The sequence below is a fragment of the Pan troglodytes genome, chromosome 4 (assembly GCF_028858775.2).
Source record: "Pan troglodytes isolate AG18354 chromosome 4, NHGRI_mPanTro3-v2.0_pri, whole genome shotgun sequence".
NCBI lineage: Eukaryota > Metazoa > Chordata > Mammalia > Primates > Hominidae > Pan > Pan troglodytes.
The window spans coordinates 148,842,550-148,858,899 of NC_072402.2; the positions used below are offsets into that span (position 1 = coordinate 148,842,550).

General features: G+C 49.6%; 1 protein-coding gene across 2 annotated transcripts in view; it reads right to left on the reverse strand.

Annotated features, from left to right (window-relative positions):
- The window catches only part of ANXA6 (annexin A6), a 57,458-nt gene that overhangs the window by 16,249 nt on the left and 24,859 nt on the right, over positions 1-16,350 (reverse strand). For both annotated transcript variants that reach the window (XM_016954080.3, XM_016954081.4), the window contains 11 exons: positions 15,729-15,822; positions 15,109-15,204; positions 13,863-13,921; positions 12,054-12,176; positions 10,823-10,881; positions 9,037-9,115; positions 6,940-7,021; positions 5,576-5,670; positions 4,806-4,919; positions 1,951-2,041; positions 410-489 (listed from right to left, as the gene is read on the reverse strand). In XM_016954080.3, the coding sequence (XP_016809569.1) occupies positions 410-489; positions 1,951-2,041; positions 4,806-4,919; positions 5,576-5,670; positions 6,940-7,021; positions 9,037-9,115; positions 10,823-10,881; positions 12,054-12,176; positions 13,863-13,921; positions 15,109-15,204; positions 15,729-15,822 (972 nt within the window). The remainder of the gene's footprint in view (positions 1-409; positions 490-1,950; positions 2,042-4,805; positions 4,920-5,575; positions 5,671-6,939; positions 7,022-9,036; positions 9,116-10,822; positions 10,882-12,053; positions 12,177-13,862; positions 13,922-15,108; positions 15,205-15,728; positions 15,823-16,350) is intronic.

Genomic DNA, 16,350 nt, shown 5'->3' on the forward strand with positions numbered 1-16,350 from the left:
GAATGTGTGCAAGGCACTTAGCACCAACGCCTGACACACAGCAAGCTCTCGGTAACTGTCAATGAGGGTCTGCCATTTTGGTTATGGGAATTCAAGAGATGGTGACAGAAGCTCCCAGGTAACAACACAGGAGAGGGTCACCCATATGGCTTTGTCCTGTGAGCTGGGGGCCCAACAAGCCAGGACAAGGGCCACCAGGGAGGACTGTCTGGAGAAGGTGGTACCACGCCAACTTTGACAAGGGAACAACAGGGGTAGGCGGTGGGACTCTAAGGAGGCAAGTGGGGAGACACCCCCTCTCCATCAGGAGTGCACTTCTAACTCCCCTGTGCCCTCCACTCAGTAAACCTTCCCTTCCTCCCAGGCCTCCCGATGGGCAAGCCGACCTGGGGCCCATGAATTCACTCACCGTGGCCAGAGAAATGAGGATCCTCCTGAAGTGGCCAGATGTGTCTGAGCTCAGAGCATCCTCCAGGGACTTGTGATAGTCTGAGGCAGAGAAAGGGGGTGTGGGTAGCTGCTGGCCAAGAAAGATTTGGTTGCGGGGAGGGAGGTCCAGGAAACTCAGGCTTGAGCCAGGGCAGTATTGGCAGGGGGAGGTGGGGATGAAAGGGTTTGTAACTGGCTCATGGGGGCATCCAGCCATCCTCCTGCTGATTTTGTAAGACAATGGGCATTCCCATCAACCCATCACCTCCCCTCCATCCCCTCAGCTCTGTCCCAGTTGAGGTCCCATTGCATCTCGCCTTTAATATTTAACAGCTTCTTAAGTCACCTCTCTGTTGTCATTCTCTCTTCTACCTTCCCTCCTGCATGGCAGTTGCTAAACCCAAAAGCAGAGCTCTGACTATGTCACTCCTGTACTCAAAAATTCTGCCATTTTAAAGCTGCTTATAAGATAAAAAATGTAAACTTTTTTTTTTTTTTCAAGACAGGGTCTCACTCTGTCACCCAGGCTGGAGTGCAGTTGGCATGATTAAGGCTCACTACAGCCTCGACCTCCTTGGGCTCAGGTGATCCTCCCACCTCAGTCTCCTGAGTAGCTGGGACTATAGGCACATGCCACCACACTTAGCTAATTTTTTTGTTTTTTGTTTTTTTTGAGATGGAGTCTCATTCTGTCTCCCAGGTTGGAGTGCAGTGGCATGATATCGGCTCACTGCAACCTCTGCTTCCCAGGTTCAAGTGATCCTCCTGCCTCAGCCTCCTGAGTAGCTGGGGCTACAGGTGCATGCCACCACGCCTGGCTAATTTTTGCATTTTTAGTAGAGACGGGGTCTCACCATGTTAGCCAAGTTGGTCTTGAACTTCTGACCTCAAGTGATCCACTATCTCGGCCTCCCAAAGTGCTGGGATTACAGGGGTGAACCACCGCACCCAGCCAATTTTTATATTTTTTGTAGAGACGGGGTTTTGCCATGTCGCCCAGGCTGGTCTCGAAGTCCTGGGCTCAAGCAATCCGCCTGCCTGAGACTCCCAAAGTGCTGGGATTACAGGTGTGAGCCACTGCACCTAGCCGATTTAAACATTTTTGACTGGTACTCAAGATTCTTCAGAATGAAAATATGGGGCCACTTGCTTAAAAATTAAGAATTTCTGGACAGTGATAGCATAGCTTGCAACCAAGTGTGGGGCCCTTCTGGCTGTGGGGCCCTGTAGAACTGCATGGACTACACACCCCTAAAGTCGCCCTCCCTCTCTCCAGCAGGCCAGAATGTTCTCTGTTCCCACTTCCAGCCAAGCCCTTTTCTACCTCCAGGCCTTTGTCCTACCAGGACACCTGTCTTTTCCCCAGACACAGGGATGGGCACACCCAAGAGGCTTATCAAATCCTCAAGGACTGAGGGAAAGGACACAGGCCAGAGTCCTGGGCAGAGCTGTGGGCTGGGGTTGGAAGTTGGGGGGCCTGGCTGTTCTCCCAGCATCTGGGCCCAGGCCTCCCAAACTCACCCTCCTTATAGGCCTCATTGATGGCCCGGATTTCAGCATTGGTCCGAGTGGCCAGGATTTCAATAAGAGCCTTTTCATCTGTGCCGGCTCCCTGGAATGTCAAGGCAAAGATGATCTCAGCCATAGTTCTGACCTCCTGTGCAGAGGTCCATGGGGCCCGGACGGCTAAAGCTCAGGCCAAGCATTCCTGGATTTTCTCCTCACCTCCAGACATGGCCCCCAGGCCCAAGACCTTGGCACAACCAAGGCTGACTATGCCAGCCTCTCAAGATCCCCAGAACCTCCCATGTGAACTGCTTTGCCTTCCAGCCCCCCAAACAGAAAAGGTATATAGGCGTGTGTGTATAACACCACATATACACATGAACATCTGAATAGAAATTTCTACTTGTAAGTATTGGAAGAGAACAGAAGGACACGCACATGCCTCACAGTGTTAACTAGCAGTTTGGTCTCTGTGTGAGTGAAGGATCACAGATGATTGCTATTTTCTTCTTTTTTACTCTATATTTCTTCAAGTCTTCACAGTGAACATGTATTATTTTGTTAGAAGAAAAAAAGTTTTGTGCTTAAGATAAAATGCTAAATTTTTTTTTCTTTTGAGACAGAGTCTTGCTCTGTCGCCCAGGCTGGAGTGCAGTGGCATGATTATGTCTCACTGCAACCTCCGCCTCCCAGACTCAGGTGATCCTCCTACTTCAGCCTCCCAAGTAGCTGGGGCCACAGAAGCATGCCACCATGCTTGGCTAATTTTTGTATTTTTTGTAGAGACAGGGCTTCACCATATTGTCCAGGCTGGTCTGGAACTCCTGGACTCAAGCCCAAAGTTTTAGGAATACAGACGTGAGCCATCATGGCTGGCTTACATTTGTTTATTCTTGGATTTGAGGAGTGATTTATGAACTGAGGCATTACATGCCCTGGACTAAGGCAGGCTGGGGACCTGTCATGCAAAGATCTGCACACAGGGAAGCAGGGAAACTATCAGGGAGGAGAGGAGGCAGGCAAGATTGATTGATTGATTGACTGAATGAGTCAATGACTAATTCACTCATTCAGGTACTTGTTAAGACACCTATTATGTGCTAGCCACTGTGCAAGGTGCTGGGGCTACAACTACAAAAAAAAAAAAAAAAAAAAAAAAGTCCGGGCGTGGTGGCTCACACCTGTAATCCCAGCACTTTAGGAAGCTGAAGAGGGCCGATCTCTTGAGGTCAGGAGTTCAAGACCATGCTGGCAAACATGGTGAAACCCCTTCTCTACTAGAAAGACAAAAAAATTAGCTGGTCGTGGTGGCGTGCGCCTGTAATCCCAGCTACTCAGGAGGCTGAGGCAGGAGAATCGCTTGAACCTGGGAGGTGGAGGTTGCAGTGAACCGAGATCACACCACTGCACTCCAGCCTGGGCGAAAGAGCGAGACTCCGTCTCAAAAAAAAAAGAGAAAGGCAAGAGGCAAGACATGTTCTCTGTCCTCAAAGAGGTTACTGCCTAGTGCTCTAATGGTCCTGCCTTCTCAGATCCTAGGAGATTCATCCTGATTGAGATCTTCAATCATTTCTTTGTTAGAAGCAGGTGTGTGGTGAGGCAATCAAGAAAGTCCTGAGACTGGGTCTAGCCCTCGTCTCCCCCTAACTCACTGACTCTCTGAGCCTCTCTGTTTCCCACTTGGAAACTTTGAAAATGGAAAGGATTCAGTTGGGTTACCTCATCGATCTCTTCTATTTCTGAACCCCGTGTCTTTAGATCGTTTGCTTTTTGGCTTAGGTATTTTAAGAAACAATCATCTCAATCTGCTTAGCCTAGGCAATGTTTTCATAAAGTCCTCTAGCTCCCGATTGCTGCCCTCCTCTTAATGCGCAAGGGGCCAAAAGCACTACTGGTTTTATGCGGTTGTCAAGACAGGCTCTAGAGTCAGAAAGACTGGTCTGAACCTCAGGTTTGCTACTTCATAGCTCTATCACCATGACCAAGCAACTTAACCTCCAAGTCTCAGTTTCCTCATCTGTAAAATGGGGACAAAATAAGAGCCCTGCCTTGTGGCTTGAGGAGGCAACTAATTGAACTAATGTACCTAACCTGGGATAGTTACCATATGCTCTTTATAAACAGTAGCCATTAGTACAATTGGTACCTTGGGAAGCAAAGCAGTTCTAGCAACTTCTGGGCCAGGACATAATGCTTTCTTTTTTAATGTAGGGTCAGGTCTTCGGAGTTAACAATGCCCTTCATACCTGTGACCTTGATTGACCTGTCCTAGTTTGAAGGGCAGAGGTGACCATTTCCATTTCCCAGATGAAGGCACAGAGGATTGGGAAGTGTAAGGAATGGCCCAGTCACACTGTGAGTGAGTGGCAGGTCTAGGCTGGAGTACAGACTCCAACTGCTGGTGCTTTCGTTCGAGACCCACCTCACTTCCTCCAGCGGCTCCATGAGACCCTTCTGACACCAGTGGGCATGTGACTTAAGCTGAATCAACTTGGAGTAAATGCCAAGCCTGTTGTTGGAGCTCCTAGGAAGAAGGAACTCTTTCTGCTGGAGCCGCTAGCTGGCGGGATGGACATATGCCACCATGAGGAGAAAGGCTGCCTGAGAGTGAAGCCAGAAGAGAGGACAGCAGAGCCAAGACAGGGGTGAGCCAAGGGTCCACAGAACGTCATTTGAGTCTCTGGACTCAGAGCTAGTCCTGTAGTTTTCAGTTATAGGAGCCAGCATCTCCTTTTGTGTTTATGCCAGTTTGAACTGAGTATGGGAGGAGTTCTACCAAGAAGTTACAGCTAATCCACCTGGGCTTATGAGGATCACCTGTATTCCTATTGGCACCCGCAGACACTAGACCCCCTGGTGCCACACTGTACCTCCATGGCCTTCTTCAACTGCTTGGCATCGTAATGGGCCGGTGGCATCATGAGCCCCAGAATCAGCCTTGCCAGGTCTCCAGAGATCTCAGACTTCAGGTCAGTCATTAAGTCCTGCAAAGGGCAGAGCCACAGTCATGCCAACATCAGCACTTGCCCACACATGACTCAGGATGGGGGAGATGGAAAGAGAAAACAGGGGTTCCACATGAGGGATCATGGAAGCTTGTGTCTGTCTTTGCTGATGTTGCACTTATTATTTAGATGAAGCCAAAGAGGGTAGGGAAAAAACAACCAGGAGGAAGACCCACTCTCCTTGACACAGGAGACAGGAACGGGAAGGCAGCAGAGCTGAAGGACACTGTTTCCACTCAGGGGGAAACGCATCAACCTAAGCCAGATGCCACCAATGTGCAATAATCCCTGACACTCAGTTGGGGCCTTGAAGCCAGCTCTGTCTGTGCAGAGGAACTGCAAGATGCCCAAAGCACACTGAAAACAACTCACAGCCCTGATCTTGGCCCCATGCTGTGCCTCTGAGTCCACTGAGCAACTCACACAAGTGTTGCCCATCACAAGGAACTGGGGGCACGGAAAGATATGTCTGCCCAAACCCAGTGCTGGAGACACTCTGAGATCATATGACCACACAGAGTCCCTCTGCCATGAAGACCCTGGTGCCCAACTGTGTAGAACCAATGGGGACAAGCTGAGCTCAATCAGGCAAGGTGCATGCATGTTGCACAGAGAGCCCAGGAGGAGGTCCTTACCCGGCCAAAGTGAGACTTGAAGGTCTGCCGGATCTGCTGCCGCTGGGCATTGCTGCGGTGCGTGATGATATCGATGATTGTGTCTTCGTCAGTCCCTGAGTCAGCAAAGTCACATGCCTCAGAAGAAGGCCTGTGGCTCTCGGCTTTCCCCATGCACCGCCCACTGATGGCCCCTCGTCGATCTTTGTCAGGGTAGAAGCCTGGCTAGGTGGCCATGTGCTCCTGAGTCCCTGCAGTCCGCTTGCCTATGGCTCAGGCCACTGATTTCTGCTGGACTCCTCCCTCCCTTTCCTTTTGACACGCTGAGGAAAAAGGACAGCTGGGAGGTAGAGAGCACTGGGTTGGGAGTCAGTGCCTCTGAGTTCTAGTTCTGGCTCTGGCAATGGCTGCCCACCCTGGGCAAGTCCCCTTCCCTTGATGGGACTTGGTTTCCACATCTGTAACATGAAGAGGCTGGAGTAGTCACCAAGGGATCCTTCCAACCCTGACAGTCCAAGTCCTGTTAGCGACTCTATGTCCTTTCTCTTCAGCTCTCTGGAAGCTGGACCCTGAGTCCCTCTAACCACAGCAGGTTGACTCTGGAAGGCATTAGAATACCACTTCCTGCTTCTCAGATTAATGCCATCAACCACAGATCCAGCACAGGGGTCTTTCATGGCATTTTTACCTCTAGCATCCTACAGTCCCAGGCGAGCTTGGCAGGTATCATCATTCCCATGAGACACAGGGAAAGGAGGCTCAGGAGGTGATGGACTTAACCTAAAGCCTCCTGGGAGTTGCTGTCAGACAGATGGGGCAGAAAGGCAAAGAAAGCCAAACCCTAGATGGCCTGTCCCAGGCTGGACTTTCTGAGCACAGGCCCAGCTGATCTGAACCTGTGGGTGCAGTACTCTTCCCATTGGTGCCAAATATAGGTCTGAAAGACCTGCCCAGTAGGGCACACTCCCACCACAGAATCAGGGCTCTTGGGTTCCAGGGTCCACAGCCCTGATTTTACACATAGGGAAATTCAGACCCAGAATGGCGGAGAGGCTCACCCAGAGTCACACGGTGAGTCAGCAGCAGAGCCAGGGCACCATGCCAATTTTGTGACCTGGTACTTTCTTCAGTGCCAGGATACTGCTTCCAGGAGGCTGGGGGACACCTTGGTCCCTGGAAAGGGCTTCTGCCAAGTTCCTTATGAACCCTCTCCCACCCCTCCTCTCTATACTCTGGGAGCTAGGAGGGTGGAAACTTGAGATCAAGCCTTCCTCATCCTGCAGACTCTAATTTGAAACCTCACTCCATCCCCTGCCAGCCCACGGCCAAACCCAACACACCTGTTGCCCTGGAGACCAACACTGCTCCCTTCCCATCCCCCATACCGAGTCCCTTCATGGCTTTCCGCAGCGCTTTGGCATCTGCATCAGGGTTGAAGTCATTGGCTGGGCGCACAGTTCCCTTCAGCTGTGAGAAGCAGAAAGAGACTCAGCAGGTGTCCGAAGGCCCCCCTGGGGACCAGGCTGAAAGACAGCATGCGAGGGTGGGAAGCTCACCCCATGAGCCCAAACCAAGCGGCGTGGGTGGGGAAAGAGGCAGAGGTGAAGCCACAGCAGACAGACCCTGCACGAGAGCTGAGAGAGAGAGAGAGAAAGAGACAGAAAGATATAGAGAGAGGGAGAGAGGGACTCAGGGCTGGGAGCAGGGCAAGTCCTGATCAAGAGAAATTGGCTAGGCTCCCGCCTGCCGCAGGATCTGCCTCGGTTCTAGTGCCCCTTGGCTGCTTATTCCACCGGAGCATCCCCAATTCTTCTGAATCCTACCCTGCCCCCGAGGCCCCCTCTGCCTCTTAAAGAGTCATTCCCCCTGAAAAGGCAGCAGAAAAGTTCTGAAATACCAGAACAGAGTTTCCCAAATTTCAGTCACTCCTAAAGGACTTTCACTATTCCAAATTAGCACACACACTATGCCATCTCTTAATGGTTTTCTGTAATTCAACTTCTTTTCTGTCTACTTAAATGCATCAATTTTTGAAGTGCATTTAAAATTACTCCCAAAAGGCAAGGAATTGTATCCGTTTTATCCTGTTATATATCCCAGGTGCCTACAACAGTGTCTGACATAATAGGCACACTCAAAAAATAATTGTTAAGTGGATTAGTGAGGCTTGGCACAATGGCTCATGCCTGTAATCTCAGCACTTTGGGAGGCCAAGGCAGGAGGATCGCTTGAGCTCATTGGTTCAAGATGAGCCCAGGCAACATGGTGAAACTCTGTCTCTACACAAATTAGCCAGGTGTGGTGGTGTCCACCTGAGGTCCCAGCTACTTGGGAAGCTAAGTGGAAGGATCACCTGAGCCTGGGGAGGCGGCAGTGAGCCATGATCATGCCACTCCAGCCTGGATAACAGAGTGAGACCCTGTCTCAAAAAAAAAAAAAAAAGAATGGATGAAATTAATTTTATATAACTACCATGAATTAGGAAGTTGATACCATGTATCATAAACTGACAATTTACCACAAAAATCAACATAATAAAAACAAAAGAGGTGAAATACCATGAAATTTAACATGATGCCTCTACTTGCCAGAAGCTCTGAAACTTAAAGCGAGCTCTCTCAGCTTTCTCTTTGTGAAAAAGGAAAATCAGCAAGTGTTGCAGAGACGGCGGCACCAAACCGAGACTTCGTCTTTGACGTAATCAGAAACGCTGATGAAATTGGAAAGGAGTGCCTTTCTCATTCACTCTGCGGAGTTCAGCGTTATTCAACCCTGCCAAACTAAATTCACTTCTCACATCACCTACAATCATCTGCAAAGATCTCTTGCCTTATCATTTGGGGAACACTGTCCTAGAACATCAGAGCTCAAGAGCCCTAAGAGATTACCGAGATTGCCATGTTAACCCCTCACTTTAAAGATGGAGACATAGAGGCCCAGAGGGAGGGGGCACCTTCCAAAGGTTACACAGCGAATAAGTAACAGAGAGCTCCAAGGTCCCATGCTTTTTTGTGTGGACCAAGTGTTGCAGTCTCTGGAATGGTTTGCCTAAAGTACTTTAGTGAAACCTTTCATTCCTGTCCTTTGTGGACCCCCAGTCTGAGGATGCTCAGGAGGACAACCTGAAATCCTCCAGTACACCCAGGGATGCCCATCTGTTCTCAGCTTTCATGTCTCTGAGGCCCACTGTTTCGACTCCGGGCGGGACAGGCCCCTCCATGGAACCAGCCAGGTCTCCATTTCAGCAAGCCCTGTTAGTAAGTGGGCCAGAACCCTTTCCAGCGTGTCAGAAGCTAATGCAGAAACCAGGTGCGCCCCTCCACCAGTTCACCACTCCAAGGGAGAAAAGGAAGCTTCAGATGTGAGAATCAACGTGTCGGTTTGGCCGCCAGGGGGCAGCTGGGTGCCAACCAGAGCAGCAGGAAGATGCAAGCAGAGAAGCTGTGGTCAAGAGGTCAAGCAGGAGGAGGGGAAGGTCTGACCTCTACTCGGGCCACTGCACTAAGTTCCCACATCTGATAGGCCACCTGCGCTGCCTCCGGGAAGAACTGGCCAGCAGCACTGGAATGGAGGGGTTTAGGGAGAGGACAGGAAGGAATGTCATCACGGGCAACACTCCACACACCAACACACACACACACACACACACACACACACACCCCAACACATACACACACGTGCACACACCGCACACACATTAAGCTTTCTTTCTCTCCAGCCTATGCCTCCTCCATTCGCCAGAGTCCTCCCTCCATTTCTGAGAACCTTCCATCTCTTGAGACCCCCTGCAATGCTGCCTTTTTTATTTTTCATTTTTATTTGAGACGGAGTTTTGCTCTTGTCACCCAGGCTGGGGTGCAGTGGCACGATCTCAGCTCACTGCAACCTCTGCCTCCCAGGTTCAAGTGATTCTCCTGCCTCAGTCTCCCAAGTAGCTAGGATTACAGGCACCCGCCATCATGCCTGGTTAATTCTTGTATTTTTAGTAGAGATGGGGTTTCGCCATGTTGGCCAGGCTGGTCTTGAACTCCTGACCTCAGGTGATCCGCCCGCCTCAGCCTCCCAAAGTGCTGGGATTACAGGCGTTGAGCCACTGTGTCCAGCCAATGCTGGCTTTTAAGGGCAGCCTTCCTGGCTGCAAAGTCCAAGCAGGATAGGATTTTTCCAATCCTTCAGCCTCCCCTTTCTTCCTTAGAATTTGAATGGCTTCTATCCAACTCTCCCCTCTCAAAGAGGCCAATGAGCAAGCTATGGCCATGCCAGCCCCACATCTCCTCCTGCAAAGTGCCTGGATGCATCAGGAGCTCAGTAATATCTGCTGAACTGCATCAACCCCTATGGTCCTTACCAAAGGTTCACAGGAAATTCTTGCATCCCTTCTGTAATTGGATCTTTATAAGATCCAGAGAAAGGAAATCAGAGCACAGCCTGTTCCCTTTCTCGAACACAAATCTGGTCAAGTAATGTCCCAATTTAACATTCTGGGAAGAGGCCCCCAGGCCCTCCCACTTCTCTGCCCTATTTCTCTCTCTAGTACTCCATAAATGCATGACTTCGGACATATGAATGAATCAGGCCACTCCTTCTCACTCCTCGGCTTTTCTATAGGTGATTTCCACCACCCAAACACTGTCCCCAGACCCTCTTCACCTGGCTCTTCCCCTTCCTCCTTGGGTCTCACCGTGTATCTCCAAAGAGTCTCCCCTTGGTCTGGGCTAGGGCATCTCTGTGTGCTTTTATATATGCTTTCTACGTGGCACAGCCAGTTCTCCCCAGCACAGGACTGCTCCCTTCTGGAAACTGGTCTATACCCTTCTGCGCTGTGGCCTTCATCAGGGGCTTCCTCACAGGGTCTGCACCCAGAAGGCACTTAACACAAATATGCTGCATAAATGAGTAGGCAGAGCAGGAATGTGTCCTTTTCCCATTTAACAGGTGATGAAACCGAGAAATGGCTATGAAATAGCAGGGATTGGATGCTCATATTCCGGTTCCTGGTCCACAACCCCAGACTGACTTTCCAAGTTCACAAGAGCAGACATCTCCATATACAGGAGACCATGCTCACGTTCAGACCCCCACACTCTCAGACACACAGACCCACAAGCACAGCAGCTACCAGCAAAAGCCGCCTTTCACTTGCGCGACGCTCCTGGCTCAGGGGAATCCCCAGCTCATCCAATCCACCCATCAGGATGCGAGCCAGGAGAGTCCCCGCCTGGCACCCCAAGGCCATGCCCTCCAGCCAGGGGCCAAGAAGCCACTTACTCATCATCTCCCCCACACAGCTTCAGCAGAGTCTTCTTGTACTCGCCAGAGGTGTCATTCTGAAGAGAAAGAAAGAAAGGTTACCTCTCACCCAGCCCTGGGCTCCTCTCAGACAAGGAGGTGAAGGTTCTGCACAGCCTAAAAGAGGGGAAGGCTGAATGAACACTTATTCATAGCAGCCCTGGCCCTCCTGTGCTGGTTAATATTGAATAACTGGTTCTCAGCGGGCAGGTTGGAGGAAGCCCTAATTTATAGCATTTGCCTATTTCTGTGGTGTAAATACTTCTAGCAATGGACAATTTCAAGTTACCAATATGACTTTGCTACCAATATGCGGAGTTGAGAAGAGATGCTCGCTGCCCTTTCAAGCCAGTGCCCCAGCACCGCACTGCCACCAGACAGTCCCCAGCCCAGTCCTTCCACATGAAATATGCATGGAAATGGGGTTCCATGAGCAAAAATATTGGGAAATGCAAAAAATCAAACAAATATATATTACACCGATGCACATATCCGTATAGATGTATATTCCATATCCCTCTTGGGGCTTCATAATGGACTTCAAAATGTGAAAGGCTGTGAGAAGTTCTGAGGTAAAGAAACTGGCTTATTTATCTTTGCTTATTGTGGTTTGTTACAAACTTATTTTCCCATAGAACATTTTGCACATAACACCTAAAAAAATTACCCTTTGGAAACATACTTTGGAGAACACAACTTGGATCTCTTTCTCTGTCACCCCATAAAGCTTTATTTCAGTCATCCAAAAAAAAAAAAAAAAAAAAAAAGGGAAAACCCCTAGCTTTACATATGTCTCCTGATAAAGCCTCAGGGGCCGGATGTCCCAGAGTCATCAGCAATCACCCGGCCCAGGCCAGAGGTTCCCCTTTAACCCTCATTTGTGTTCTTCAGTGTTTCCCAGGCTTCTTCCAGGAGACTGAACTATCACTGCCCTTGGGGCAGAGTCCTCGCACTTAATTCAGCTTGCGTGTCCTTCATGACCCAGCCCCTGCCTCCTTCTGTAACCTTACCACTCACAAACACCCCTAACACTTGCTTTTCTGTTGAATATCCTTAAATTCCTTGAATGAGCCACAAGGCAGGAGCTCCTGGAATGTCCAAGAGACTCCCACTTCCTAGGACATTTCCTTTTCCTGGGAATAGTCCCCAAGCCCTCTGTCTTGGCAAAAAGCTCTTTGCTCCCTTCTCTGCCCCCATGAGCTCTGCTGACCTTGATCATGCTGTAGAGGGACTTCTCATACTTGGTCCGGAAGATCTCCCGAATGTCGAGCATGTCCAACTCACTACGGGAGACCATGATGCGGATCAGGGTGTTGTCCCGAGTCCCCAGGCCCTGCAAGACAAGTGGGTTTGGGGAACATGGACTTGAGAGGAGGCTAGAGTGCTGATAGCTCCCAGCTTAGTTGAAAATCCTATTTTCATAATAAAAAGTTAAAATTTAGAGCAAAAGAAGCAGACATTGCCATTCCCATTGAAGCTCTCTCTATGCTCCTCTTACTGTTTTGTTTGTTTGTTTGTTTGTTTCTGAGACAGTGTCTCACTCTTGTCCAGGCTGGAGTGCAGTGGTACGATCTCAGCTCACTACAACCTCTGCCTTCCAGACTCAAGCAATTCTCCTGCCTCAGCTTCCTGAGCAGCTGGGAGTACAGGTACCCACCACTACGCCTGGCTAATTTTTGTATTTTTAGTAGAGATGGGGTTTTGCCATGTTGGCCAGGCTGGTCTTGAACTGGCCTCAAGGGCTGCCTTGGCCTCCCAAAATGCTACGATTACACACATGAGCCACCATGCCCGGCCCTCTCACTGTTATAAACCTCTTCTCTCTTCATGTATAATTTCCACACTTGATTTTCCTTATAATTTTACCATAGCTTTGTAACTCTAAGCAATACACTTAGATTTACACATTTTGGAACTCTGCAAATATACCACTGTGCATTTAGTTTTTTGCCGTACTATTCCTGATGGTCACTGGGTTGTTTCTAGCTTTTTCCTAATATAAGCAATACTGTTATAAGTTTTCTTTTTCTTTTTCTTTTTTTTTGAAGAGACAGGGTCTCACTCTGTTGTCCAGGCTAGAGTACAGTGGCGTGATCACATAGCACTGCGTTCACTGAAGCCTCAAACCCATGGGCCCTGTGCTCAAGAAATCCTCCCGAGTAGTTAGGACTACAGGTATGTGCCACAGTCCCTGGCTAGTTCTATTTGTTATTTTTGTAGAGACAAGGGTCTTACTATGTTGCCCAGGCTGGTCTTGAACTTTGGGCCTCAAGTGATCCTCCCACTTTGGCCTCCCAGAGTGCTGGGATCATAGGTGTGAGCCACTGCATGCACTCAGCCTTGTGATGGGCATTCTTAATGAATTCATGCATACAGGCAAACATCTCTCTAGGGCTGAGCTGCCCATCCTCATTATGGCACACTGGTGGGCAGAGAATGGCCGACAGTCTACTTTGTCCTTTCAGAATGGCCAACCAGGGCCAGGAAGGCCCAAGCTCCTGGGTCTCGGGCCTCAGGCCTCTGGCCTCTGGCAGCAAATAACTGCATTCATTTCCTCCAGTGCATCACAAAAATACCAGTTTCTTTGTGCGTCATATGTGTAAAAGCCTGGGAAGCTTTCTCAGAAACACACCCAGAGTGGAACTGTCACAGGGTGAGCATCATGAGTCTTAGCAGGCAAGGTCAAAGTGGTCTTGCCTACATACGCTGTATAAAAACATTCTGGTTAATACTTCTTCAAAGTCCGAGCCGCCAACCCATTTGGCTGGAGGGATCAGGTGCAGGCTGCCACCCTAAGTTCATCTGTTGACTCATGACGTCAGGCAGGTATGCAGGTGGCAGGACATGTGACCAGCAGCATTCCTGGCTTTACAGCTCACCTGGGACAGAGCACCTTCACCAGGGTCAGTCCTGTGGCCATCCCTGAAGGGCTCTCTTTGGCCACTGGATCCCAAGGACTTGTCAAAGAGTCCCAATAGTCCTCTCCCCAAACCCCATTCACATCAGCCCCACCACACACCTTCATAGCCTTGAAGAGCCTTTCAGCAAAATATTCCGGGGTGCTCCGGATACACTTCACTGTGAAGAGGGAGGAAGAGGTAGAGTTATTCTGGCTGCCTCAGAAGGGGGATGGGATGGCCTGACTCCCTCTTTGTTTCTATTCCTTGAGGGCCACCTAGCTCAATACAGGAAGAACCACGGTTCCTGATAGCTCACAGCCCCAGATCACCCCAGACCAACCCACTTTTACCGCACACCCAGGGAATAAACAGGAAATAATCTTGCTGAAATAATCCTTTTGAAGTCCATCACAAAGACCGCCTTTATCTTTCTAGTCCTTTTGGTTTTAATAGGGAATTGAGCTGGGGTAGGGGTAGGGTCTGGGGCGAAGGAGGAAAAGGTGTTTGTTTAGACCTGCTACACCAGAAAGGTACTGGCAGCTGAATCATTGTGAATCCCACTGAATCACTGTGAGTCCCACTGGCTGACTACTTCAAACAGGGAGGGCAGGGGATGGCTCTGGCAGGGACGATGAAGGAGCTGCAGGTTTCCCCCAAGAAATACAAACACACAACATATCCCTGACTCAGACATGCTAACTGCTGGAATGCCAGAATTGCAAGGGCTTCTGGGGAGGCAATTAAGGCAGTCCATCCTTCCTGACCCCCCACCCCGCACCCCACTTAACAGATGAGGAAACTGAGGTCTAGCAAGCAGAAGTGACTTGCTCCAAGCCCATTTGGGAGAAGCCCTGGTTTGAATCTTGGCTCCACCACTGACTAGCCAGCTCCTCACATCCTCACGTTCTCAGTACCCCCAACTCATTACAAAACTACCCCCCAGCAAATGATCAGCCTGGTGAGACTCAGTTTCCTCATCTGTGAAATAGAGATCATGGCAGTGGCCACTGCTGGGTCTTTTTTAAAGATTACACACTCAGCACAGCGCCTGGCACGCACTAGACGCTCCACAAAAGTCAACTATTATGATCATCATTATCCTCAACCCAAGTTCAGAGCTCTTTGTCCCCCTGCCAGTGGTGGAGAAGGGAGCTGGAGGAAGTCAGTACCTGAGGCTCAAACCCCCTTCTCTTCCCCAGCCTCAGCCATGCTGCCCTGGAGAAACCTTTAGAATTCACGGCCCACCTGGTTTTCTCTTTCCCAATTCTATACCATGTAATTCCCCTTTCCATTCTCAGCCCCTTATTCCTAGGCCAGTGTTCCAGAATCCCCTAAAGCCCCCAGGAATGCAATGTCAGGACATACCTACGGCCAGCATTAGCTTCTCAAAGTCCCCAGACAGCTCCCCTCGGATGCTGGCTTCAATCGGCTTCCCTGTGGTCTTCAGATACTCATCGAACACTGCGTCAGACAGAGAGACAGGGAGGTTTGAGAGTGCCTCTGTACCCCCGAGAAGAAATGAGGACTTCAAGAGCAGGGGGGCACAGTGGCCAGGACCTGACTGTCCACCATGAAGCTAGGGCTGGTGCTCTGATGGAGGCGACTGGGAGGTCACGCATGTCACCAGCGCTGTGCAGATGAGCTTCATAGCTGGTGAGAGACTGTGTCTCATCCCCTAACATGGAGACAGGACTGGCACTGAGATGGAAGGCCAAGCATCCTGTTAATGACTTTGCTGAGGGACTATACAAACTGCTGTCTGATATTAGGTTGGTGCAAAAGTAATTGCGGTTTTTGCCATTCCTTTAAAAACGGCAAAAACTGCAGTTACTTTTGCACCAACCTAATAAACTCAGGACTAAAGTTTGGGTTGGGAATGCAGTAGGTATCATGTTCCATTAGTGGTAAAGAAAAGAAAAGAGATAAAGAAAGGCATTATTGGCATCAACCCAAGGGAGCAGCTTCAGGTCTTCTCTGGAGCTTACCCAACCGAAGATGCTGCTTGCTGCGATTTCCCAAGATGTAAATGAATTGGGCTTCATCTGTTCCCCATTTCAGTTCCCCTGCCTCGTATAGGTCCTGAAGGGGAAGAGGTGGCACTTGACTGAAAGAGGAAACCTCAGGAGACAGGACACACTGACCAAGCCACTCAGAACTGCTGCCTGATCCCTGAACACACGAGTAATTGGTAGCCTGAAGACCTTTGCATATAAAACAGTCATGCATCATTTAATGATGGGGATACATTCTGAGAACTGCCATTGCTAGGCGACTTTGCCATTGTGTGAAGATCATAGAGCACTTGCACACACTTAGACGGCATAGCCTACTACACACCCAGACTCCATGGCATAGCCTATTGCTCCTAGGCGGCACACCTGTTCAGCATGTTACCTTACCGAATACTGTAGGCAACTGCAACACAATGGCAAGAGTTTGTGTATCCAAACATAAATAATCATAGAAAAGGCACAGGGAAAATATGGGGTTATAATCTTATAGGACTAGCATCACATATCTGGTCCATAATCTTATGGGACTAGCATCATATATGTGGTCCATCATTAACCAAAACATCATTATGTGGTACATGACTATACCTATATG